This window comes from Polypterus senegalus, chromosome 1, assembly GCF_016835505.1.
Source record: "Polypterus senegalus isolate Bchr_013 chromosome 1, ASM1683550v1, whole genome shotgun sequence".
Lineage (NCBI taxonomy): Eukaryota > Metazoa > Chordata > Cladistia > Polypteriformes > Polypteridae > Polypterus > Polypterus senegalus.
In genome coordinates, this window is record NC_053154.1 from 230,239,241 (window position 1) to 230,265,708 (window position 26,468).

At 35.2% G+C, this 26,468-nt stretch overlaps 1 protein-coding gene across 1 annotated transcript in view; it reads left to right on the top strand.

The window, feature by feature from the left end:
* dock1 (dedicator of cytokinesis 1) overlaps positions 1-26,468 on the top strand; it is a 710,521-nt gene that overhangs the window by 507,540 nt on the left and 176,513 nt on the right. Inside the window, exons 31-32 of the mRNA XM_039774569.1 lie at positions 16,310-16,388; positions 18,752-18,852. Coding sequence (XP_039630503.1) covers positions 16,310-16,388; positions 18,752-18,852 — 180 coding nt within the window. The remainder of the gene's footprint in view (positions 1-16,309; positions 16,389-18,751; positions 18,853-26,468) is intronic.

The following is a 26,468-nucleotide window of genomic DNA, read 5'->3' on the forward strand; positions in this document are numbered from 1 at the left end:
GTATGAAATGGAAACAGTGAGCATATAATAATTTTAGGTCTTCTGTATTAGGTATTCAATTTTTCTTCTCGACATTCTCATTAGACAAAATGATACCTGCTATTCTCATTATTTTCATATCCTGAATAAAAAATAATCTTATTCTCACCTTTCTCAAAAGAGGAAAAAATCCATACTTTCTTTCATGATCTGAATGCTGTCTTCCTGTTCTTAGCATTCTCATTAAAGGAATATAAACTTATTCTCATGACTAGAATTGAATTCTATATACATTTTTCTTCACATTTTCTTAATAGTCATCTTCTCAGAATTCATACTGACATCATTCTGAGTAGAGTTATAATAGATTTTTTAACATGTAAAAGCACTAAAAATTGTCCGACAGGAAATATGAATAAACTAGCTGTGTTACCTGGCTTTGCCCAGGAAATTCTCTCAGATAATGGCGATGCACCTGTCCTTACACTTAAACATTTTGTATAAAATTGTCTTTGGTTATTCTTTTTGCACCAAATGTGTATTAGTGTATTTTCATATACCTCTGAGAAATTGTTCTAAGTCTGGGTGTAAGCCAAATACTAAACATTTAATTGACCCTAGTAAACCTTCAAAAGGTGATAATTTGATTTTATCCTCTTTTGCAACACATTCCAGGAGGTTTATATGTGAACAACAATATGGACATTTAACATTCATATGCCCTGTGATAATTTCTTTAATAGATTCATAATCGATGCATGAATCATAATTAGATCTTTGCAGATCTTTTGATTTGCTTGTCAAGCATAGGTTTCTCCCACTGTTCATTTCAATATTATTTGAGGAATGTGTAGTAACAGCAGCATTATGAATTTCTGGATGTTTTTTAGTCTTTGACTTTAGGATTTTTTTCCATATGTTTATCTCTTTATTTTTAAAATTGATTTTGGCTGATATTGTCAGAATATCTAATGCAGTGCTTGCTTTTTCCTATTTTATTAGTATGCTTTTGAGATAATTCTGTCACATTAGATAAGCAAAGAGACTGCCCTTTGTTTGTTGTAACCAATCAGGAGTTTGTGCAAGATCAATATTAGTAATAGGCATGTAACCATCAAAATAACCTCTACATAAAACTCCTGTAAAGTGCTTTTTTTAAACTGGCCAACTGTTTACCCCAAATTTAGCAAATAACAAACTATTTTTGTAAACTAAAAATATGCTTGTAAAAATTTCTGATGTAGCTAACAATTCTCAAGTGTCTTTTTCAGGCCAACGCTATGTCTTTTTCCTGTCTAAGACATATCCCATTTCTCACCCATGAGTCCACCCCATGGATAATTGGTGCTATACGTCTACACTACTCATCGCTTCTGCTATAGACCTTCATTTTCATACAACAGCACACTGGCTGCTACTCTTTGTGTTCAGGCTTCTGTCAGCAGTGCATGGCACATTAGTGTAGTGCACTTTGTAAAGAAATATTATCGACAAATAAAAAAACATGGCTAATATTTTATTATATGATTCATTCTATTTTCTGCAACATCACCACATTTCAATAAAATCCATCAAAACATTTTTGAAATTATGGTTCAGGGGTATTTAACCCCTCAATATTGACATATCAAAGTGTCCTTTCTTTGCGGATTCATACAGCCCAAAATTTACCATCCTGCCAAATTTCAGCTTTTTAACTTAACGGGAAATTGTGCTTTTGTTGATGAGTGAGTGAGTCAGTCAGTTTTGCATTGTATGGTCCTAGGACACTACTGTAGAATTTCACTGGTATTTGGCGTGTATTTAGTTAATAAAGATTCTGATGTCCTTCTCCTCTTATCTGGGCCTTCCAATTCTTTTCCTAGTTCGATTCAGATTGTCCTTTTCTCAATAACAGACTATTTTGTATGTAATCTTCACATTTTTGGCAATCTCTCATATGGAATCGCCTTTGTTCTATTAAAAAAAAAAATGCTGTTACATTTTGACGGTTTCTGAACTTAGAACTGAACTATAGGAATGCCAGTACCTTGCAACCCAAGTGAACAAAATTACAGGTTTCAGCTGTGCTAATGCAATTACAAAGATTTCTATAATAACCAATTAGCATGCAAGCATGACTAATTAAGGATAAGCTAAGGGAGTTGACCATGAGGACACTGAAGGAATTGCTGCTGAAAATTGGGCTTCGCAGCCATATGTGAATAATACATTTAAACTCAGTCATTTCAACCAGTAATAGCAATTATAAACACTAGTAATTACTTATGCTGTTTTTTTAAAATCAATTTAACAGTATATTGATAACAGAAGGTGTCAATTTCTGTTCAAAACATGAACATTTCTGGATAATCTAAAACTTTTGAGTGGTTGTATATATAGATATTTTTTCAGGCAGCTGTGTGTTTCATTTTTTAAAAGAGCACTGGATATAAAACTGTTTACTAGGAAGTGATTTGAAGTCTCTGGAAAGAATGAAATTTCTGTAGTTTTATGTTGTTAAAAATTATTTTATTTGGTTTCTAAAGTTTTCTGTCATGTATGTTTAAAAATCTTTGAGAAGCAGTCACTTTGAAGAAAGTCTTTTTATTGTCTAAATATTATGGAACATTTTACTTTTTTCCTAGCTGGGTAGATGTTATTTTCTTTATTGTAAAGTAGAAAGCTAGCTTCACTAAAGAAATGTTGTACAACACATTCTTGTTAGTTTTTTTTTTTATTTTCCACTCACATTCCAAAGGCTGGGTGCAAGAGAGGAGAAGGCTTTGTCATCCATAGGTTAGTTTGGAGAATGATTTGGTTTACCATCGGTAGTCATGACAGGGCATAGACACCTTAACCTGTTTAAGCTACTGTCCAATTTATCTGATATATTCTAACACCAAATTGCTGGCCAAGCTTCTTGCACTACTTTTATAACCTGTTAGATTTAAATTAATAATCCATATCAAACAGGCTTCATTTTTGTGTGTTATGCAGCTGACAATATCAATTGTCTTTAATATTCAGTTGATGAAGTTCTGGCCTTACCCTCACCAGCTACGTTTCTTTCTTTAGCTGCCGAAGGCTTTTGACTGCATGGTCTGGGCTTGTTTTTGCACAACCTGCAACAAATGCACTTTGGTTACGAATGTATTAATATGATTAAAGACATATTCGTAACACATTCTGCAGTAATTTTTATTAATTTGAACATAACTCAGCTATTTCAATTCACACTTGTGCCAGTCAGGGCTGCCCCCATTTCCTCTCCCTTTCAGCTTCTCCTTTTAAACATTACCCATTACTTTCTGCAAAACAGGTAATCACACTGTTATTTACATATGACATACCACAAAAAATTCTTTATATGATGATAATATCCTGCTATTCCTGGGCACTGCCCCCTCAGGCATATCTTAGTTACTTAATTTCTTCAGTGCTGATGAAGCTGTGTCAGGTTATAGAATTAACTGGTCCAAATCTTCCCTTATACCTTTAACCCATCTTTTGTCAAAAGCAAAACTCTCTTCTCCTTCCTTTTATTTCCATGGCTAAATCATCTAAATATCTTAGCATTATTTTGTATACTTTCCTAATCCAAGTCAAATCTGATGGGTTAGTTTCTCATCTTGGAATTTTATCATTGATTTTATACCTTTAGGCCTATCTGGATCTGGGTTGATGCTCCTGCCAATCCTACATCTTAATTTCCATTGAACAAAGGCTCACTTCCCCTCACCCCTATGCATTCATCTGTTTATGTCCTTAAAGCTAACGCCCCTTGTGTCTAAATTTGGTCATATTCCATAATGAAGCTTTACATATTAGTGAACAGCCCATTTATTTTCCTCATTGGTGTCTCTTACGTATTAAAACTCTGGGGAATATCTTTGATGAATTAGGACTCTGGACATTTGAGGCACTAAGGTCAAGTTTCTCCATCCCCTAATCTTATTTTTAATTTTATCTTCAAATGAAGCACATCCTTAAGATATGTGGTGTACTGCTTTGCTCCGTTCTTCTTTCTCATCCACTTTTTGTTTTTGCTCATTCTCATCAAAACTTTCTACTTTATTTACAGCTGTGCACAAAGTTTCCTACAAGCCTTTAACTTTGAATTCAGTGTAACAACACAATCTCTCATCCTTTTATTACCTTGTCATGGACCACCATCTTTAAGAATATCGTTATGTCTTCAAGGACCCCAATCATCAGCATACTTAATTTAATTTTGTCCATCGCTTGTATCTTACCCTACATAAATGTTTTGCTATGGATTTATCCACTCACCCACTTTGTCACTTTTGCTCCTTAAATGTCCCCAGATCCATCCCCTGTGTGTTTTGGAAATATCCCACTGTCACTCCATATTTCCTTGCTGTTTTTTTTTTTTTAATTCCATCTCTTCAATGCTTTCTCTCCCGATTCCTCTTTCACATCAGTTTCATTGTTCCGGCCTGTTCCACACTCTCCATCAGCCCAATCCAACAGAGGTGGTTCTCTTGAGGTTCCATCACTGCCAGACTTGCAATGGTCTCTTGTTGGAAGTCCCACGCTTCTGTCTCTTGATTCTTGGAAATCTTTCTATAACCTAACACTTCTTGAACACACAGCATTAAGGATCAGTGGTGCATCTGGTTACAACTTCGAGGAATGGCTTTTGGCCACCAATGTTGTGGGAAAAATTGGTTTCTGGTGGCTAGTAATGATAGGAACTTATCCTTCTTGCTGCCTTTCATTTTCAGCTAGGTTGTGGACTGATGTGCTTTCCGAATAGTCATGGAGACATCACTCATTTTCTCTATTTTTAAATTATTTCGCTCCTTATGTCTGTGGCGTGAGTGTTGCTTTATCTCATTATCTTGTAATTTCATACATACTGTTTCTTTCTGTATTTTACTTTAATAAAAATGTGTTCGCAAAAAAAAAAATCAACCATATTTTCAAAAGACCATAAATATTTAATAAGTATTCTTTTTATGTTCAGATCTAACAGTTGCTGCTCTGAACTGCAAACTGCTACTAAGTAAACATAACCAGATGGCATGTTCCTCGTGCAGAGGCTCAAAAACTTTGTGTTTATAATTTTTCACTTAAACATATCAAGATTACAATTCACAATTACTTTAGAAAATGCCAGTGTTTTACCATTGAAGATGTTTGTGTTAAAACAAGGCAGTATTAATGAGAAATTACTGTCATAGCACTTTAGTCAATATTTATCAGTATATGCCAGGTTGGACACTTTGACTCCCGTGATCAAGACAGTATACATAACAAACTGTGCTAATGAACCTTTCAAACTCTGCATGACAACATCCTAATTCACCTTCTCTTGTTTTATTTTCTGCAGTTTGCGTTTGTTTTCAGTGGTCTTCCTGTACAAAGTATCAAGATTGTGATAGTACAGTCGGCCCTCGTTTATCACGGTTAATTAGTTCCAGACTCTACCGCGATAAATGAATTTCCGCAAAGTAGGATTCTTTATTTATAAATCGAATATTTTCGCAGTTAGAGCATAGAAAACCTGTTCCTGTTCCAGAGCCCAACGTGGAAGGTGAAAATCTGCGAAATAAAAGCCATATGTTTATATTGTTATTTTTATATTGACACGTTTGGGTCACAGATTTGCACAGAAACACAGGAGGTTGTAGAGACAGGGACTTTAAAACACTGCAAACAAACATTTGTCTCTTTTTCAAAAGTTTAAACTGTGCTCCATGACAAGACAGAGATGACAGTTCCGTCTCACAATTAAAAGAATGCAAACATATCTTCCTCTTCAAAGAAGTACTCGTCAGGAGCAAAGAATATCAGAGAGAGAGAGAGAAAAGCAAACAATCAAAAAATCAATAAGACTCTTCAGGCTTTTATGTATGCAAAGCACTGCCCGACAAAGCAGCTGCAAGGAAGGGAGCAATGTGAATGTAGTCTTTCAGCATTTTTTAGAGGAGCATCCATATCCTCTAGGCCAGTGTGCGAACAGCCCCTCTGCTCACACCCCCTCTGTCAAGAGCAGAGAATGTCAGAGAGAGTGAGAGAGACAGAGAAAATCAAACAATCAAAAATCAATTTGTTCAGGCTTTTAAGTATGCAAAGCACCGCGCGGGAAGCATATTGTATATCATTGAGGAGTTTTATTTAATATGTAATACGTGCTCTGATTGGGTAGCTTCTCAGCCATCCGCCAATAGTGTCCCTTGTATGAAATCAACTGGGCAAACCAACTGAGGAAGCATGTACCATAAATTAAAAGACCCATTGTCCGCAGAAATCCGTGAACCAGAGAAAAATCCGTGATATATATTTAGATATGCTTACATATAAAATCCGCAATGGAGTGAAGCTGCGAAAGTCGAAGCGCGATATAGCGAGGGATCACTGTATTCAGAATTGTTTTACCTTATGTAGACCAATTGCAATGAATACATCTCTCTTCCACTGGCTGTAGACTACTGAAGAAACTAAATTGAACTGTCTTCATTTCTTGTACTGTTACAACCTGATGAATACTCAAGCTGTTCTCGCTATTTTATTTTACATTTGGCTTAAGTTCATTTAGAATTGTGGCTGCAAAACTTCATAACTTTCTCCATAATTCTGTCAATGGGAATGCTTGTATGCCCGAGTAACCTTTTGTTTCTTTACTTTTCTAAAGCATAACAAAAAACATTTAAGAAATATTGTGTTGAGATCAATAATTCCTTATCTTTAGTTATTTTATTTTCTGGTTTACTCACCTGAAAGAAACACTTAAAATAAAAACTCATTCTTTGAAGGAGCAGCCCTATGGAATGCAAGAATGATATGCAGATTAAATTGAACACTTCTTTTTCTTCAAGAAAGTTGTTTGAATATCATTCCAATAGATTATAATAGAATTTTCTTAAATTTTCTGCAGTGCAGTAAGAGTTCAAGATCTTTTACTAGACCAGACAGCATACAATAAGAGCGCTATAGTTAAGCGGTTATAAAGTGCTGGTTAGATCTTCTGCTGTTCCTAATTTAATTAAGTGGTCCAATCATCTTCAATATTTTGAGTAAGTAGTCCAGTCTTCAACATTTTTTGTTAATGTCTAACACTTGCCGGCTATCTAAGTGTTGAAGAAGCAATTAAGTTTATTATCTGTGTCCTATGGTATTTGAATTCCCATTGAGATGAATAATACTTTGTCAGCCTTGCATGAACACATAAGTGTTAATTAAAAAGATGTATTATAAAGGTTTTTCAACAATTACACATTATTTCAAGGTTAATAAAGTGTGTATATAGCTTTAAGTCAGCCACCAAGTGATGTTGTATTTTGTAACATAAAAAATGCAATTAATCAAACTGCAAAACGCGAGTTGTCAGTTTCTCTATTAGTAATGCCAGTTCTATTGATTCCATGATATCTTACCTTTTAAAGTACACTTTTTTCAGTTACATCTGCAATGTTTTTGATACTTCCAGATATTTCATCATCCTGATTATTTTCTGATACTTCCATCGATAGGTTGTGTTCTGTAGTGACACCATTCTACCTCAAGTGTTTCTCTTCATGTCCATTGCATGTGTCCATACTGTATTTGTTATTTTAATTGTAATCAGGCCAATAGTATCTAATGGTCTTTTTCTATTTGTTTTTGACTTTTTTGTCCTATGATAAACTTTACCAGTAATTCATTTCATAATTTGTCCATTCCATTTTATATGTCATTATTTAATTAATGTGATCAGTGTGCATTCAGTTTGTAACATTTTTCTGAGCTTTCTCAATTGTGTGTTCAGTCAAATTGTATATATGCTTTTAAAAGTCTCTGTTTACAAGTCATTACTTCTGTCTGCAGAATATCTTTCTTGGTTTTACTTAAATTTCAGTTTCAGCATATAGTGTTTTGGTGATTCTAACATGTTTTATTTGGGTCTATATTTTCTCCTTAAGTGTACTTCCTTGCCTGTTTTCAGCAGGCAATATTTTCATCCTCCATTTGCCAGTATTGCTTAGGCATCTGAAGATCCCATAGCCCACATTCTAACTCCTATTTATATTTGTTGATTTACATCTTCTTTTCTGTCAAACTTTTCTCTAAACATCTTGAATAAATATAATTAGGTCATCAGTCAGTCATCGTCCAACCCACTATATCCTAACGCAGGGTCACAGGGGTCTGCTGGAGCCAATCCCAGCCAGCACAGGGGGCAAGGCAGGAATAAATTCCAGGCAGGGTGCCAGCCCATCGCAGGGCACACTCACACCCACACGCCAAGCATACACGAGGGACAATTTAAGATCGCCAGTACACCTAACCTGCATGTCTTTGGACTATGGGAAGAAACCGGAGCACCCGGAGGAAACCCACGCAGACACGGGGAGAACATGGAAACTCCACGCTGGTAGTACCCGGGAAGCGAACCCAGGTCTCCTTACTGCGAGGCAGCATCGCTACCACTGTGCCGCCCTATATAAAGTCCTCCTCTTCTATCATTTCCAGGACTGTCTGTCTCCAATAAATGTTTGCTTCTTTGTCTTTAGATGTTCCAGTACATTCCAATTATTTTAAATGTTTCCTTCAGCTGAGTGTATTGTGAATACCTTTTCTAGTCCATGAAGTACAGAATGAGTAGATATCCACATTGAAGTTCAAAGTTTTTTAACCCTGTATACTGTAGTTATACCTACAAATATGTTTCATATTTTTTCCCTTTCTTGAATTCTACCTGGTGATTGTCTTCTGCCTTGACTAGCATTATTTATGTTAAGGTGTTCAGAATTATACACGATGCATTTGTGTTCGGCTTTGCTTTTTGTATGTACCATCATACCTGGCATAGTGTCTTCTACAAAGTCACATTTTCAGAGACTATCAGACATATTTTGACCAACTGTTTCATTGACTTTTCTCCATGTAAATTTAATATTTGTTCTGGACTTTTCTTCCTTGTGAATGGTTATGATAGACTGTATCACAGGACTTTGGGAGACAATTTGATCTTTGTATAGGTCAGTTGTAAAAAGAGAGCATGTACCTGCAGGGAAGGTGAGAAGGCTTCATGAGCAAACAGCTGTGGTGGTGATATTGAGGCACCATCCTTCCTAGGTAGTCCAGTTAGTAGTGCATTACAGTAATCTAGTCAAGTAAAAACAAAAGTGTGAATTAATTTCTTAGGATCTTGTAATGTTATAAGAGGTATAACTATTGTTGTGTTCCTTAAATGGAAAAATACAGTCCTACTAATATGGTTAATGTGAGATTTAAAGTTTAGGATAAAGTTTAGGTTGATTACTCTTAAATTCTTTACTTCTGCTTTGACTTTTAATGATAAGGGGATCAAGCATATTTCTGATACCATCATTATTTCCATTTTTATCAATGACTAACTTTTCAATGTTTTCCTTATTTAGCTTAAGGAAATTAGTACTCATCCATTTAGAAATACAAGTAAGACAATTGATCAAAAAGCCCAGATAGTCAGGGTCATCAGGTACTATAGATAAGTAAAGCTGTGTATTATCTGCATAACTGTAGTAGTTTGCTTGTGTTTTGATCCCTGAACTACATTACTAACAAAGTTTCTTTGAAGGTGACCCCTTGACTAAGGTGAGGTATTATACAGTCAGGGAATACTAATACTAATAAGTACACTATCAATTAGCACATCAGAGACTTCTATTTCATCTAATATTGTGGTAAAAGAGTCACAGGTTTCACTAGACGTTTTCAGGAGGCATTCTGTTGATTGAACTGGGTTTAGAAGACAAATCAGTTGTTGAAAATAAAACTCTTGGATTTTCTGCATTGTCATTTATAATTTTAGAAAAATAGGATTGCCTGTGAAGACAAACTTCTTTGTTGTACTCCATTATATGTATATTATAGTATGTGAGATATATTGGAGCCATATTTCCTAAAATACAATTTACTAAGAGTATCCACTCCTTCAAAAGTCTACTTCCAAAAAGTATGTATATATATAATTCACTAAGGCAAGACACCCATGGAAAACACGCCGGAAGGGGCGTGAATTCACTAAGCTGCCGACATGTAAGACACCTATGGTGCACGCAGGGAGGAGCCACGCCCACCAACTCCAAGACCATTGGATACAACAACAACTCGCAGAGCCACGGCCACAAATTCAGACGCGACGACACAGAAAGAACAGCGTCATTTATATTCGCCTGTCGGCCTCATGTACTTCCGAGCCACCTTGACTGTTCATAGAGGCATGTTTCTCGTGGAGGTGAGTCGCCATATGAAGCGTGTGAAACGGTTTGTGAGGGGTATCTCATGGAATCCTTAAAACAATCCTTTATATTTATATAATAATATTTAACAACAGCCTCCTTCTTAACTGGAAACATAAAGCTATACCCCACAGCCAAAGACTGAGAATATTATAAGGAACTGAATAAAATGTATTACTTTATGATTGTGACATGATGTTTTATATTAGTGGCACATATTCTATATTTTTCTCTCAAATATAGTACCATTGTAGGAAACATGTTAAAGGTGAGTGGCTACTTTCCGTTTATCCAGTGTACTTTAACCATTTATACTAACAATGCCTAAACTGTACAGTGTTTAACATTAGAATCCCTGAAGCTTACAAAAAAAGTTGTAATGCCGGGACACCTTAAATTCCTTCACAGCTCCTCATCAGTGTCTTTGTTTTGTAATCTGCACAGTATAATAGTGCAAACACAAAATGTGTTCTTACAACAAATACTGTTGAAAGTATAGTATTGTGACATTATCCTAGACATGTTATAATTGAGTGAATATTTCATTGGAATAGTTATCAGTCTTTAAGTGTACTTTACTAAGAAAAAAACACAAGAAAGTCAAGGCTTTGCTGACCAACCTCCTGTTTGTCCTAGAAGTGATAATGAATTTTTGTTAGTCTTACTTTGTCTGTTTGTCTACAAAGAATTAATATTTAAGTAGCTATGTATTTGCTTATATAGACAAGGCATATAGAGAAAAAATCCTTATGTCATGCACAAAGGAATTTGTGAAATTGCATTCCTTAAATTGGTAATTACATCTTGAAAGAGAGGTGTTCTGCTTCATAATAGTTGCATGAGATATTGGTATATTTATATACAAGGCTTTTAAAATTCATATTAATTTTTTAAAATATGATCACTTCAGTACCTAGGTAATCACCTACTAGTTTAAAATTAAATCGCTGTTCAAGGTGTTTCCTTTCTTTTAGTTTTGTAGTACCAAGCATTCTAAAATACTGTCTTGTGGATTAATAGATTTTTACATAAGTTATTTATAGCTATGATAATTTTATCATTCAATGATTTCAGCAATCAGTACATTGGTTATGTTTAGAGTGATCATTCTTCTTTTTCATTTCTATTGGTTGTTTTGGGGGAAAAAACATGCTATGTCACTTATACAGTAAGCATTGATGTATGTACAATTATTGCATTCATGGATCCATATATCTACCAGTTGTCTTGATAAAGACATTCATTTTTTAATATCTTCATAACAAAAAAGTAGAAAGTATATATTTGCAATGTTATGTATAAACTAAAAAATTGCTGTTTGATTTAATGATATATACCTCTACCGGTCCTATTCAAAAGAGTGACATGTCATGGGAGTGATATAACAAAGGAGTGAAACCTCAGATATAAGTTTTAAAGGAGTGACAACCATCCAACCAACCATCCAAGTGGTAAGTGACTCATGTCACTCCAATAAAATGTCACTCCTTTAATACGGTATTTATGTCGCTCCTTTGTTACAGACCCATATATACATATTAGTGTTAGATATTAAAACAGGTGACTTTTTATTTACAATATTTATTTCTTAGTTCTGGTCACTGTAAGGTCAAAGTAATTATTAGACTAAATCAATTAATGTTTTCAGATAATACTTAAAAAAAAAAAAGGTCCAAAAGTTTTAGTCAAGGTGTTTTGAGTGGTGCATTGCTGAAATAATAAATATTGAGGAGATAGTTTTAAATAACATTAAATTAATTGAATTTCATTGTTCATTCAACACTCTGCTTTAAATAAAAATAGCCTGCAATATGTAATGGGAATAAGTGAGAGCAGACACTTTGCCTTCACCAAAGATTACTGTAGCAAACAGATGACGTGTAAAACTAAGACTGAGCAAATTGCGAAAAAGTAATAATATTGATGGGTTTTGGCTTGATATGCATGTTGGGAGAACACTTTTTCTCATAAGCAGAATTGCTTTGAGATGCTGGTTTTCTTTGATTAGTTCCCTGTCTCATAAAATTGTGCGTGTACATACATTATATATATATACTGTATATTGTGTATTATATATTATATATATATGTGTGTGCGTGTGTGTGTATATATGTGTGTGTATATATATATATATATGTGTGTGTGTGTATGTATTTATTACCTAAGAAGCATCAGCTTTTCTTTTGCTCTAGAATGGGAAAGGCACTATATAAATAAAATATATTATGAACTTTAGTACTTTACTGCATACAATTTTTTTTTAACCAGGACCTAATACAGGGTGGTCCAGATCTACAGTAATTATGCAGATCGAGATCATCTGGATGCCTTTGATTTATGCGGGGACGATTCCAGTTTGGCACGAAGACAATTCTTCATGTCTTCAGTTCGCACACTTCTCGATGGTCTGGGGTTTTTCGGATGATTTTCTATGTAATAAACTTAATAAGTTATAGCATAATGAAAATTGATTAGATCTGGACCACCCTATATTATTGGAGAAGTAAGGATTGTATCTGAAAGAACACGTGAAAAGAAATAAAATATAGTGAAATACAGTATATATATTGTCAGCTCCCTATTTGTTGTGGCCATGAGGGACACCTTAACTGAACTGCGGTAGCATTTAAACTGGCTGTCACTCCAGGCTTGTCTTGAATGTGAGGATGTCAATTCCTCCTCCTACTTTTCTCTCCTTCCCTTTTTGTTTCTAGTGAAGCAAAACCTACACTCACAGCCTCATCAAATGGTTCCTGGAACTTTAGAGTGTGTTTACTAATCACACCTTACTTGAACTTTGCTGAACTTTCCTACTTTTACTTTACAGCTCCATGCCACAAGTTACCCAGTCCAGGACCTCTCCTTTTTCACCAGTGCCAGTCTTCATGTGCATATACTAGACATACATGTGCCTAACCCTTCTGATAGCAGTCTTCATTTGCATATACTAGAAAGCCCCACTGCGGTACTGTCAATGTAGTTTTAGCATTGCCTGCTTAATATGATATCATTATCAACAAATATCAACAAAAAAAATAACACTTCTGCAAAAATTCCTTTTTTTTTATAATATCACAAAATTTCAAATCAGCCAAACCATTTTGGGATATTTAGTTTTTCTCTTGTAGGGTTGTTTTTACTGCTAAGTATCAAATTCAAACCTGATACAAATTTCAGCTTTTTAACTAAACGTGAATTAGTGTTTTTGTTGATGAATGAGTGAGTCTGTTAGTCAGCTTTGCATTTTATATATTGTCACAATAATGAGACATACTCACATAAAGGTTTGGGGCAGCCGCCCGTATTATCTGGTATCCTGGCTGCAAAGTCGTTTTTATGAAAATAAATAGCACTGATGTGCATACAAACGAGTCCAAAACAAGACTGAGGATTTAGGGAAGAGGGACAGGCTTTTAAAAGGGAAAATAGGAAGTGAGGTCATAATGATCAGGCCCATGTTCTTTAGCCATTGGTTCAAGCCCGGACATGACATCACAGGGGCCGGAGGCGGTAAGGTCTCCTTCCATTGGCTCGGTCCCGGAAGTGACGTCAACAGAGCCAGATGGAATCTCCCGGGAATGGTCTACAGGAAAGAGAGAAAAAGAGTCAGTGCACTCTGCCAGCTCCCGGCATGCCTCAGAACTGCCGTCACTCAAGCCCTTTATCTGCCTCCCATGCGCACATGTGTGACAATATACAGTACATACAGTGTGAAAGTGAGAGAAACGACTGCTTAAAATGCTGGTAATATTCTGTGAAATCTTCACCATCCTCTGCAAGACTTTAGATTCTTAATCCGAACTGGTGTGAGCCACTAATGATGGGCTCCATTGTACAGATGTGGAGGTACAAAGTTTTATCAGATGGCTGAGAAGTTAGATGCAGTCAGATGTTAGAAGTTAGTGAGCCTTTATGACAAGATCTGATATATGTTATGCTCACTTATGAATAGTTCTGTGCATCCTATCCTATCTGACACACTTAACACTGAGTACTTTCGGCCAATTAATTATTCAGCAGAAGTAATCAGAAAATGCTCCTGGAGCTCATTTATATCAATGGCATTATGACTGTATAATGCTTACTGTTACTGCAACTGCCAAGTCAGAGGTTTTCTTTTTAATTCTATTCCGTTGTAGTCATTCTGGTATGTGTTCAGACCATAGTGTGTGTGTCTATCTGTCTGTTTGACTATCTATTCAAAGTTTGCTGGTGATAGTTGCTCTGAGAAATTGTGAAAGCCTCATAGTCTCTCCAATGCAGATGGAAGTGTGGTCTGCCTTATGCTTCCTGAAGTCTATGATCAGCTCCTTGGTTTTGCTGAAATTGAGGGTGAGATTGTTGTCCTGGCCCAAGTGAGTCAACAGGTACATCTCTTCTTTCTGAGCTGTCTCATCATTGTTGATGAGCAGGCTTTTGATGGTGATGCCATCATCAAATTTAATTGTGGAACTGGAGTTGTGTCTGGCCAGTCAGAGATGAATAAGGAGTACAGAAGGTGGCTCAGCACACTAACCTGTACAGTGCTTGTTTTTAGTGTCATTATGGAAGATGTGGTGCTGCCAATCCACACACACTAAGATCTATTGTTGATGTCAAAAATCCAGTTGCAAAAGGTAGCTCAGTCCTAATCTGAGGTAGTCAGCTTCGATGTTACAACAGTGCTAAATGTTTCTTGTGTAACAGTTTTTATTATCCAAGTGTGCCAGGATTATATGAAGTGCAAGGGATGTGGCATCCTCTGCACTGGTTGTGATGATATGAAAACTGGAGATTAACAAGACTATCTGGAAAATTCAGTTTTATGTGTCCCAACTCCTGCCTCTTGAAGTACTTCATCACCCATGTCTACTAATAAGTGATTAGGTTCAAATTCAAGTTCTGTATTTGTAGTGCCTTACAAATTGGTTGATCAATTTGATTAAATTTATTTGTATGTGTTAATTTTTGGCTATTTTTTTTAAATTTCAATATTGTTTTCTTTAAAACATTTTTTGTGTGCTTTGTTTGCTTTCTTTTTTATTTCTGAAAACATTATACTATAAGCAGCTAGATTTTAAATTACTAAAATTTAAGAATTAAAGAAATTTACCAGAACACATTGCATCTTAAAGTTTTAAAGTATGACAGTTTGCTCCTGAATTATCTTTGCATTTGCCAAACGCCATATTGGCTAATACATTTTTACAACCTTTTGCAACATTGTTCACTGAGTTTATTAATACAGCAATGTGTCCATCCATTTTCTGATTTTTTCTAATTCTGGGTTGCTAGTTGGAGCCTATAGATATGTATGTCTGTCAGATATATTAATTTATATATACTGCATAAACTAATGAGTGTGGTGCTGGGTGAATTCACGCACACATATCAGACCACTCTGGAATCTCTGAAAAGTTAACCTAATATATACAGTATTTGTTTGAGATGCTGGAGGAAAATACCAGAAGAAAAAAATACATGGATAAAAAGAAAATCTCCATCCTATAAACATTTTATATCATTTAAAAATGTAAAATAATTTTTTTTTAAATAATTCATACTTGGATATTCAACTTCAAAAAACGAACCAGGGCTTCTGTCAATGGTACATTTATGCTAATGATAGAGAATTGAAAACTCTCAGCTTATCTTCCATTAAAGACTAAATATACATAACTAAATACTTTTGACAGCACAACTTCTACACTAATTTACTGGTTGATGGTCTTTGTAAACAGTATTAATCTTATTTTTGTTTGAAGTGAAGAGCTGCAACAGGCAAAACTTGTTTGACAGTAATTTAATCATGTCACTAATTAAGTGGAAGGCTTTAAAATAAAAAGACAAACACTACAAAAGTTGTCTATTATGGAATTTTTGATGTTTTGTTTTTTTCCCTATTGCTAAATTGTTTTTGATGTTTAATACCGTGAATGAGTGATTCATCTGAAAATGCTGGGAGTGTTCTTGGTTAGTAGAAGATATCAGTTGTCTGTCTTCACTAAAATTAAGATTTAGAGCAGACAACAGTGCAGAGTAAAGTGAAAGACCTTTCAAAACAAAATTTGCATAAAGCAATTAATCTTTATTTGATCATAAATTCAGAAGAGCTGAATAAAAAATCTTATGTCTTCCAGAGTTTTTCTGCGAGCAATTAATCAGTATGCAGCTGTGCTCAACAAGAGATTCCTTGATCAGACCAACTTTGAGCTCCAAGTAAGTAGTCACAATCAGGCCTGCTTTCTGTTCTGGTTATATTATATGCCTGCTCTCTATCAGTATATTCATTTTGCATATGGAAATAAGGGGACACTTGTGGCTGATTCTTTATTACTATATTCTCAAAAAAGTTGAGAAATTAATCTTTAACATTATTGTTCATTTAACAAATTTAAATAAGTCATACTGTTGTATCTTTATAGTACAGTAGCCTGTTGTTTTTTGTTTTGTATTTGAACTTTTAGTATAGTGCAAACGATTCACATTTAATACTCTACAACTGTCTTCCATTGAGTGATAGGTTTCTAGATCATTCAGTTTCGAGTACATTTTCATGTGCTTATTTTGATCTTAAGGTAAGTTTGTCTTTTGCATTTAGAATATTTGTTCTTTGCCTTTATCAATTAAAAGTATTCTCTGAAGTTACAAATTACCGCTCTCATTTTGATAAAATTATTATGAAATCAGTGCATGGTAACAATAATAGGTCCTGTAATTTTTTTGTTTTCTTTTCAATACAACATAACGCCCCATTACCATATCTGACAGCAAAGACAAAAGTAAACACTTGAATGAAAAGGTAACTGCTAATGTTAGCCATTAGTAGAAACAGAAAATATTCATTGCAGTCCACACTGAAATGGCATTTTTGACTACCTAAAACAAATTACTTTCTAAAGCACATCCCAAAATGTTGAAATTGGTGCGTGTCACATAGCATTGTGTTTTGTTTGGGAAACAAAGATTTCTGAAAACATTGTAAAAGGTTTTCCCTTCCCAATTTATTTGCATTAGCCAACAGGTAATACACATTGAAGCACCCAAATACAGCCATACTCGACTTTCAGCTCCATTTGGGACCAGCTATTTGGTTGAGTCTCTGTGAGTCTTTTGTGGGTCACCAGTAGACATATTTTAAATTGCCGGTACAGAGTAGCAGAAGCTGATGTTCAGGTTTTGGCATCTGCACGCCTGCTCAGTGTAAGGCAGTGTTTTTCAGCCACTGGGTTGGCAGGTTGTCGTCGTTGGTTTGTGAGTGGGTTGCGGTGGGTCACCTAAGCCAGTGTTTCTCAACCATTGCATTGAGTCCAGGGTTACTACATAGGGGGTTGTGGGTTGCCATCGTTGGTTCTCAGATGGGTTAAGGTAGGTCATCTAAGCAATCAGCAGTGCTACGTGAAATGTTTCCCCATTTCTAAGTGAGCTTGTTTCACCAAGGGTCTGGTTTGCAATAGCTACTAGTGGATCGTTAATGAATATAAAAAGGCGGTGCGAGGCCAAATACTAAGAATTAGCCATGTTGAGCAATGCCAAAGAAAATAATCCTTAAAGGGCCTTCCTAGAGCCAGAAAACATGTGAAAATAATAATGAAAGATTTTGTTACTGAGACAGGTTTTAGCAGCTTCCAGAACGTGAATTGCCTCATCTTGATCGGCCATATATCGGTGCATGACTGTATTATATAAAAATATTTATTTTGGATGGACTCTACTTCCTTCTTTGTAATATTTAAAAATAGCTGTACTTCATTGTCTGTCCTCTCAAGCAGCCCATTTTGTTTTATTTCTCATTATTTCAGCATTTCAGTATATAAAACTGATGAGCAACACATGCCCAGAAAGAAAGATCTTCTCTTTTGTGATGTTTCACTGTGGATGATGGACCTTTAGAAAAGAATCTAGAAACACTAGTGTGGACAGAAAACTTTTAAAAAGAAAGTGACGTTTTAAAATCTAGCTTTGCAGACTAAAGGTAGAAAACATGTTGAAGAGAGTTAGATAGATAGATAGATAGATACTTTATTAATCCCAAGGGGAAATTCACATTTAGATTAATTCACATTAGAACATGCCATGAGAATTATTGTGTCAAATATTAGAGCATCAGCCTGCACTATTCAAATATAAGAAGTAACATAGTGTCTTTTGCATTAGTGTTTTTTTATAAATGACTGTTATTTAAGTCCACTTTATAAATAAAAAAATTGTTAGGAAACACTGTACAATTAAGATACAAATGCTGGTACAAGATACCCAGTTCATTTTGTTTTGCCGTTTGTTTTTAACGTCCATTGAGTAAGCATGGAAGCCAATAGCATAAGAAAACACCTATGCCACTCCTGCTCTCCTTTTAAAATTAATGAATTTTTAAATGGTTTATGTATTTATATTCATTTTATATATTTGATATATATGTAAGTATATACATATGTATATATACATACATACATACATACATATGTGCATACACGTACATAAGTTTATAAGTTGACAAAAAGTACATGTATACTGTGTTTATTTTTTTTTTTTAACTAATAATTTTAAACTCAATGTTTTTCCTTATTTCGTTCTTATTTTAGCTCTGGAACAACTACTTCCATTTGGCTGTGGCATTTCTAACTCAGGAGTCTCTTCAGCTGGAGAACTTTTCCACTGACAAACGGGCAAAAATATTTCAGAAGTAAGAAAGATATTTGCTTTTTAAATATTTTCATGTTGTACTCATGAAGTTAACAATAATATGCTTGAGGTTTTGTTTTGTATTGTCATCTTTATGATAGGTGGTCTTTTTGCCTTTCATGTATAAACAAGCTTAAAACAAGAGTTGAGTTTTTTTAAAACATATTTGTTAATAATAATAGGAAGGCTTTGAAAGAAGAAGATAAAAATTTGAGGAGGATATTTATTTTAAATATATTAATTCTGCCTGATAGAGAGAAAAGGTCATCAGGTTTCCTTGAATCCGCAACTCCCAAATATTTAAATTTTTCTGAAAAAGTCAGTCGAAAGCAATCTAATATACAGTAACAGCCCAGGGTGTATGAAAGACAGACAAATGTAAATAGGCTTATTATGCTGAATGCTGCTGAATGGCTCTAAAATTACTCTAAATGTATATATTAATTAATGCTTGTTTAGCTGTGTTATTTGTCCTGTGAGTCTGTAACCTCGTTTTTTTATAATTTTGCTGTTGTATACAAATTTCCCCTTGGGATTAATAAAATGTATCTAATCTAAAAAGTACCTTTGGCATCTTCAGAGGCCACTTCGTCACCCAGTTTCACGCACTCCCAGCTTCTTTGTTCCTTTCCCTGTTTGTGTATGGTATTTTAAACGCATATACCCCACTATCCCCCAGCTCTGTTAGCTAAGTTCCACATCCAAGGCTTGCCAGTGGACATGCATTCAGGTTAGTAGTTTTAGTGTCTGGAAGGCTTCTTCAGGTAATCTCACCCTCTCAGCAGGTCTCAGCTAGCCGAGGAGCGTGCCCATATCAGTTCAAGACCTAGGAGCATTACACTAATATTACATACTAAAGATTACTTTTGGGGAAAAACATGACAATAATATTCCTTGAATACAGTATTTTAGTTACTATTTAATATTCACTAAGTTATACTCCATCTGCATTTTTTATCTTGGCTGTTCTGTTTCACATTTTCTTTTTATGTATTTTTTAAGCTAAAATGTTGTTAGCCTTTTCTCTATGCTCATAATAAGAGTGCCATAACTTTAAAATAATTACAGTTTATTTTAATAATTGATGAGAAGAATGTTGATTGCATTTCCAGACTTTATTTGGTGGTGGTGTATTTAGAGGTGTTTACCTCTAGACCAACTTAGGCAAGGCAGAGAAAGAGATCTTTCTATCAATATTTCTGGCAAAGACTGGAATTGGATAATAAATATACAACATTCATTCCTCTTCAGTTTATGGAAAACACACTGTAATTCATCTGAATATTTTACACCTGGCCCACCTTTCCAAATTAAAATTACCTAAAATATATCAGCAGTTAGACCCAAATTGTAAATGATGCCAAGTAGCTCTGGTCACACTAGGGCATTTGTATTTGGAATATGCAAAATTAAAATAATTTTGAGTAAAGATATTTTCCTATCCACCAGACAGTGTAATTTAATGTCCACCCCAAAATCTGCTTCAGTAGTGTTTAGAGTTATTTTGGATGGGATTAGCAATGATCTCACCATGACTTCCTATATCCTGCTGGAAGCATCCTAATGCATCTTCCATTACTCAATGGGAAATTATATCTTTTTTTATCTAAAACTAAAATAAATATATATATATATATATATATATATATATATATATATATATATATATATTTTCTTTGAATGGAACTATGCAGAGGTTCTCTAAAATGTGACCAGAATGTATCAGTTTTATTCTAAAATAAGCCTGCTAGGCTCCTGCAAGCATCTTAGCTTAACCCCTATTGTTTTAATAAATACAAGGATGTATAACACAATGGGCCTTTTTTAATACTAATTAGCTCTTAATTTTGAATAAGGGTGAGGCTTTTAGTGTTCTCTGACAAATGTGATTTCTGTAACTATATTTCTTTTTGGAATTTCCATCTTGTGTGTTTTGCAATCTGTGTTTGATTGTCCTATCATAACACTTATTTTTAAAGCATATTTTAAAAATAAATGAAATGTAATTTAAAAAAGACTGTCTTGTGTAAAGATCCTGGTTTTATCTTCAGGTCTTTTCAGTTTAGTATTAAAATAAAGTCAATTTTAACATTGGTTAAATATGTTGTCAGTGAGGTACCCAAATGCCGCATGAACAGCATTTCCAAGATGGGAAAGTGGGGGGAAAAAAACACATTGACCGAAAAAAAAAAAAAGGGGGTCTTACAAATGCCAGTGTAGAAACACCCACAGGCTGCTAAGGAGGCACTAAGGAATTTAAAATACTGAATATTATAGTATTTTTATTTTAGAAAAATAATACTAAAAACATCTCAAATAATTTTTCCCCAGATTTTTTTTTTGTTAGATAATCATTGTTCATTATATAAGATTTTGAGTGGCTTGAAAGAGTAAATTATTTAGTAGACGTACTTACGTTGTTATCACTACAGTGAAAAGTGTAATCTGTTATCAATAAGGTAACAACATCTAGAGGTGTTAAAATGTAGCAAGTGTTTGGCTTGTCTCAGTTGGTTTTTCAGATAGGAAGCAGAACATAGTAATCCAATTTTCTGCTTTTCTATCTATTAGTTATTTCCTAAAGGCCATGTGTAGAAATTGCCACACATCATTTGTAAGATGTGCCAATCCCTGTAATGGGTACTCCCTAAGTATTGCTATTTTGTAAGTATAATACCAAATTCTACACTGATTCTCACCTAAAGGGGATTGAATTAGTTATCCATGAAATAGGCACAGTAAACTCTCAGAGTTATATTTTGAAGTTCATAGTGTGAAATCAAGCCAATCTGAAGAAAAATTGCATATACGAGGGTGGTTGGAGGGTGTGCTCAAACCAGCAAATTTATATATTTTTTTTTCTCTGCAGTAGATCAATTTCTAATACATCCCATGCCTGAAACACAAATCATTTTGAGCTTTATGGAGGGCACGTCAGATATTAATTATGGGGAGTACAGTGGACTGTTAGTGTATATACTAACACTTATGTAGCAAGTGTTCTACACACTGTAGTGAAGCACAAGAGTAAGAGTAGCTTGCGATACCGTAAAGAAGAACATGTAATTAAAAATGAATCAAAGCTCAGGTTCTTCAATTTTAGCACATTTAATCCATGGCCCACTTTATTAAAAAGAAAGGTAAATAATATTTTTTTGCAATGCAAATTGATGGAAAATTAATCATACCAAAATTATAAATAAGCATATGTTCTCATGACTCATATTAATTTGTATTCTTGCACTTATTTAATCATTCATTCTGTTTTATCTCTATCAATCCTTTGGTTTTACTGTGCATTACACTTTGCTTGTTAATGTTTCCAATTAAGTTCCATTTTTCAATTTGTATTTCTTTAAATATCACATAGCTGCCATTGCAGTTGCCAAAGTTCATAACTTCATCTGTTCATTATTACACAGTATATCTGAAAGCTTATTCACAGAGGTTAACAAAATGGACTCATGGAGATGTACTGTATTTTGATGTGTACTCAGTCTTTTAAGATGACACTTTTTTAATCAGCACAGGAAGTGAATCATTGCAATTTATATCTTTTTTGCCGCTAGTAGTTTTCTATATTTGGTGACTCATTTGTAAATTGCTAAAGAAACAGTAAAACAATAACAGCTCAATTACAATTTGAAGAAAAGACAGTGTAAGAAGAGGAGACCAGAGACGTAGAAAGGTTTGGGGCAGCCACCCGTTTAATGCGGTTTCCCGGCTGCAAAAGTCTTTGAGGCATTGTTAAACAGTTGTTACACAACAGAGTCCAAAACAGAACTGCCTGCCTAAGCAAAGGCAGTGAGCTTTATAGCACAGAGGGCGGAAATGATGTCGTCCTCTGGGCCGGAACTGGAAGTGACATCATCCTTGGGGCCGGAACCGGAAGTGACCTCATTCTTGGGGCCGGAACCGGAAGTGATGTGTCCTTCCTGGAAATGGCGGCTCCTGGTGGGATTTCCCGGGTAAGACCTGCAGAGAACTCAGAAAGAGCGTCAGTGCACCCCGCCCCCCCCTGGGCAGATGTATAAACAGTATTTTCTAAGCCCTTCAGCTGCTTCCCATGCACACGTGTGTGACAACAGATTAGAACAGTTTGTTTTTTGTTCCATTGTTGTAACAATGAGAAATAAAATCTTGTACATTTTCCTATTACTCTCTGTGCAGGGAAGGCAGTTTTGAAAAAAATTAAAAATTCTATCATCGATTTACTTTATTATATTACTACTGCCCTTGATCTGGAATGTTGTGAGTTGCATGTTATTGTAATAAAAGATGAATGCAGTCATATTAACCATTTCACACTTTCTTTCATACACCACATACAAAGTGTAGAAGCATTCAGAAACATTTATAAAAACACTTTATGATATAACGTTGTCAAATTCACATAATCCACTTCATCATTTCATGAGTGTGTAGCTGTAAACGGTACCTCAGACATTTCTAGGAAAGCCACAGACTCTGCAGGTTGGCATGTTTTCTGCCCTTTATTGCAGTGTATTTTTTGTTTTCCTCTGTGAATTTAAAACTTTCAAATGTTTTGTACATTAATCATATTCTGAAAAAAAACATCAGTGGCTCTTAAACAGGAACCTGTTTAATTATGTATTTTTTGGCACACTACTGTTTAATGTGTGTATACTAACTACCAAACACTGCACCTTTCCCCACTGTAAAAAGAAAGGTATGTCGAGTTACTTACTCATTCTAAATAAATTAGCAAACATTTTATTTCCAGTATTGCTGAAGTTCCTGTTTAGCGCTAGTATAACACGCTACGGCTCATAAGGTTACTAGTATAAACAAGGGTTCGTGTGAGGGATCAGCATACAGAGATATCATTTACAGTGGAACCTTGGTTTGCGAGCATAATTCATTCCGGAAACATGCTCGTATATCAAAGCGAATTTCCCCATTAGAAATAATGGAAACTCAGATGATTCGTTCCACAACCCAAAACTATTCATATAAAAATGATTAATACAAAATATAAAGTAAAATACATAATACAAATTAACCTACACTTTACCTTTAAAAAGAATCATGGCTGGTGTGAGTGAGTTTCTAAACTCATGTGGGATTCCACCCAACGGGGTGACACGCAAAAGAGTGCCCCAAAGCAATCGCAATCTCCTAGCGCTGTAGCAGTTCGCCGTATAAGCCCATCCAAAAAGATCGTAGACATGCAATAAGCTCCTGTCGTCAATGGATCATACAAGGAGCATTATAAAGATCCCGCTACAATAAATAACAGTGCTCTTGCTGTTTCAAGCTGAATAAAGCTGGTGTTAAAGTACTCTGACTCAGCTTCGTGTTTTGGGGAGCAAGATGGGGACTCGCACTTCACAGCGCACAAACACCGTCACAATGCTGTAGTAAACAGTATACGCTCGTACGGATGTTGACTATATGAGTGAGGCACACAGACTCAGACGGAGAATAGGAGATGATTGCCAGAGAGAGAGAGAGAGACGCGCTGGGCGAGCGAGCGAGATAAGGAGAGAGAGAGAGACACACTGGGCGAGCGAGCGAGCAAGCGAGATAAGGAGAGAGAGAGAGAGAGACGCGCTGGGCGAGCGAGCGAGATAAGGAGAGAGAGAGACGCGCTGGGCAAGCGAGATAAGTAGAGAGAGAGAGACGGCTGGGCGAGCAAGATAAGGAGAGAGAGAGAGACGCGCTGGGCGAGCGAGCGAGATAAGGAGAGAGAGAGAAGAACCATCAGCTCAGTTGTGATCACATGACGCTCAGCAGACAAAGTGTATCCATACTACTCGTATTGCAAGACATCGCTTGTTTATCAAGTCAAAATTTATTAAAAATTTTTGCTCGTCTTGCAAAACACTCGTAAACCAAGTTACTCATAAACCGAGGTTCCACTGTATTTAAAAATGTATGAAAATGCATTGTCATTTTGACTTTTAATATGGACTTATTGTCTTTTCACCTTGCATATACTGTATATTGTGAGGTTGATTTTTCTTGCTTTTAATATGTTAAGTGTGACGTGTAGTGTTAGTTAAATAAAGTTTAGCAGGCAGCAGAGATGTAAACCATTCTTGGAGAACTGGCCAAAATACAACAACATTTATTTACATAGCACATTCTCATACAAACATTGTAGCTAAAAAGTGCTTTACAAGATGAAATATAAAGGAAGGTAATATAAAACATAAACAAGATTAGGCAATAATATTACGCAGTATGTGACAAAGAAAAGTTACGGTCGGGTAGCCAGGAAGACAGAAAAAAATTTCAGTTAGGCTGGAGGAAAAAATAAAATCTGCAGGGGTTCCAAGGCTAAAAGACTCACTAGCATTCTGCCTAACACAGATGCTCTAAATCAGCCCTTATGGTTTTCAGTTTTCACATGAAAGAATTTGATGATGATGGTCATGTGGACATGTGAGACACCCGCCATTCATCCATAAACACATAGGGCAGAATAGTGCCTTGATCAATTGGTGGTGGAGCACATCGCCACTACAGAAGAACCAGAAATGACAGAAGAGAATAGTAGCTACAAAAAAGCCATTTTAAAATAATGTTTTTTTAGCAGTTTTTTTTTTTTTATATATATTTTTCTACAGTATTAGCCTGGCAAATTTAAATCAGTAAAGTATTTCAAATTGTAGGTGCATAATAGCAAAAGGCCGCCTCACAACTTCTTTTCAGGTTGGCTAATGGAATTATAATCATACCTTCATTTGAAGATCTGCGGTTACAACTTGGAGCAAGGGAACAGACATTCCCAAATATAGTATGGGGCAAGATTATTTAGGGCTTTGTAAACCATTTGTAGTATGTTAAAGTCAATTCTAAATGAAACGGGTAACCGGTGTAATGATGGCGCTAAAACTGATGAAATGTGCTGAGAATTTCTTTTTCTAGTTAAGATTCTTGCTGCTGCGTTCTGGCCTAATTGTAACTGATTGATGTCTGTCTGTCTTAGGCAGTCCCGAGAGGAGTACATTACAGTAATCTAGTGGACTGAAAACAAAAGTGTGAACTCATTTTTCAGCATCTTGTAAAGTTATTAGAGGTCTAACTTTAGTTATATTATTTAAGTGAAAAAATGAAGTCCTAGTTAATGTTTTTAATGTGTGATTTAAAATTTAGGTCAGAATCAATAGTTACTTCTAAATTCTTTACCTCCGACTTGACTTTTAAGTGTAAGGGATCAAGTAGCTGTCATAGTTATCACATAAGGGTTTTGTTTCTTCTTTTCAACATGTTACTTGGTACAACTAAGCTCTTAGTGACAAAACAAAAAATTCACAACACCAGTAATTCCTTTCCTAGTAGTGCGTTTCTTTTTGATTTTTTTAGTTTTTTGCTGGCTGACTGATATGTCAGGGGTGACAGAGATCCTTCCTTTGTTTCTTTGAAGTTCGGCCACTGCATTGGATGCCATTTTTTATACAGTAGAGCAGTCCTGCTGCAAAACAGCATATTTTATTTCCAGAAACTTCAGCCTACTGTGTGATGTAATGCAAAGGTCCAATTCATTCAGTTTCCATTAGTATTTTATATTAATCAGCTGTTTATAAAATTGTAAATAAAATAGTAATACAACCATAAATCTGAGGCCTTTAAAGAGTGCATCTCATTCAC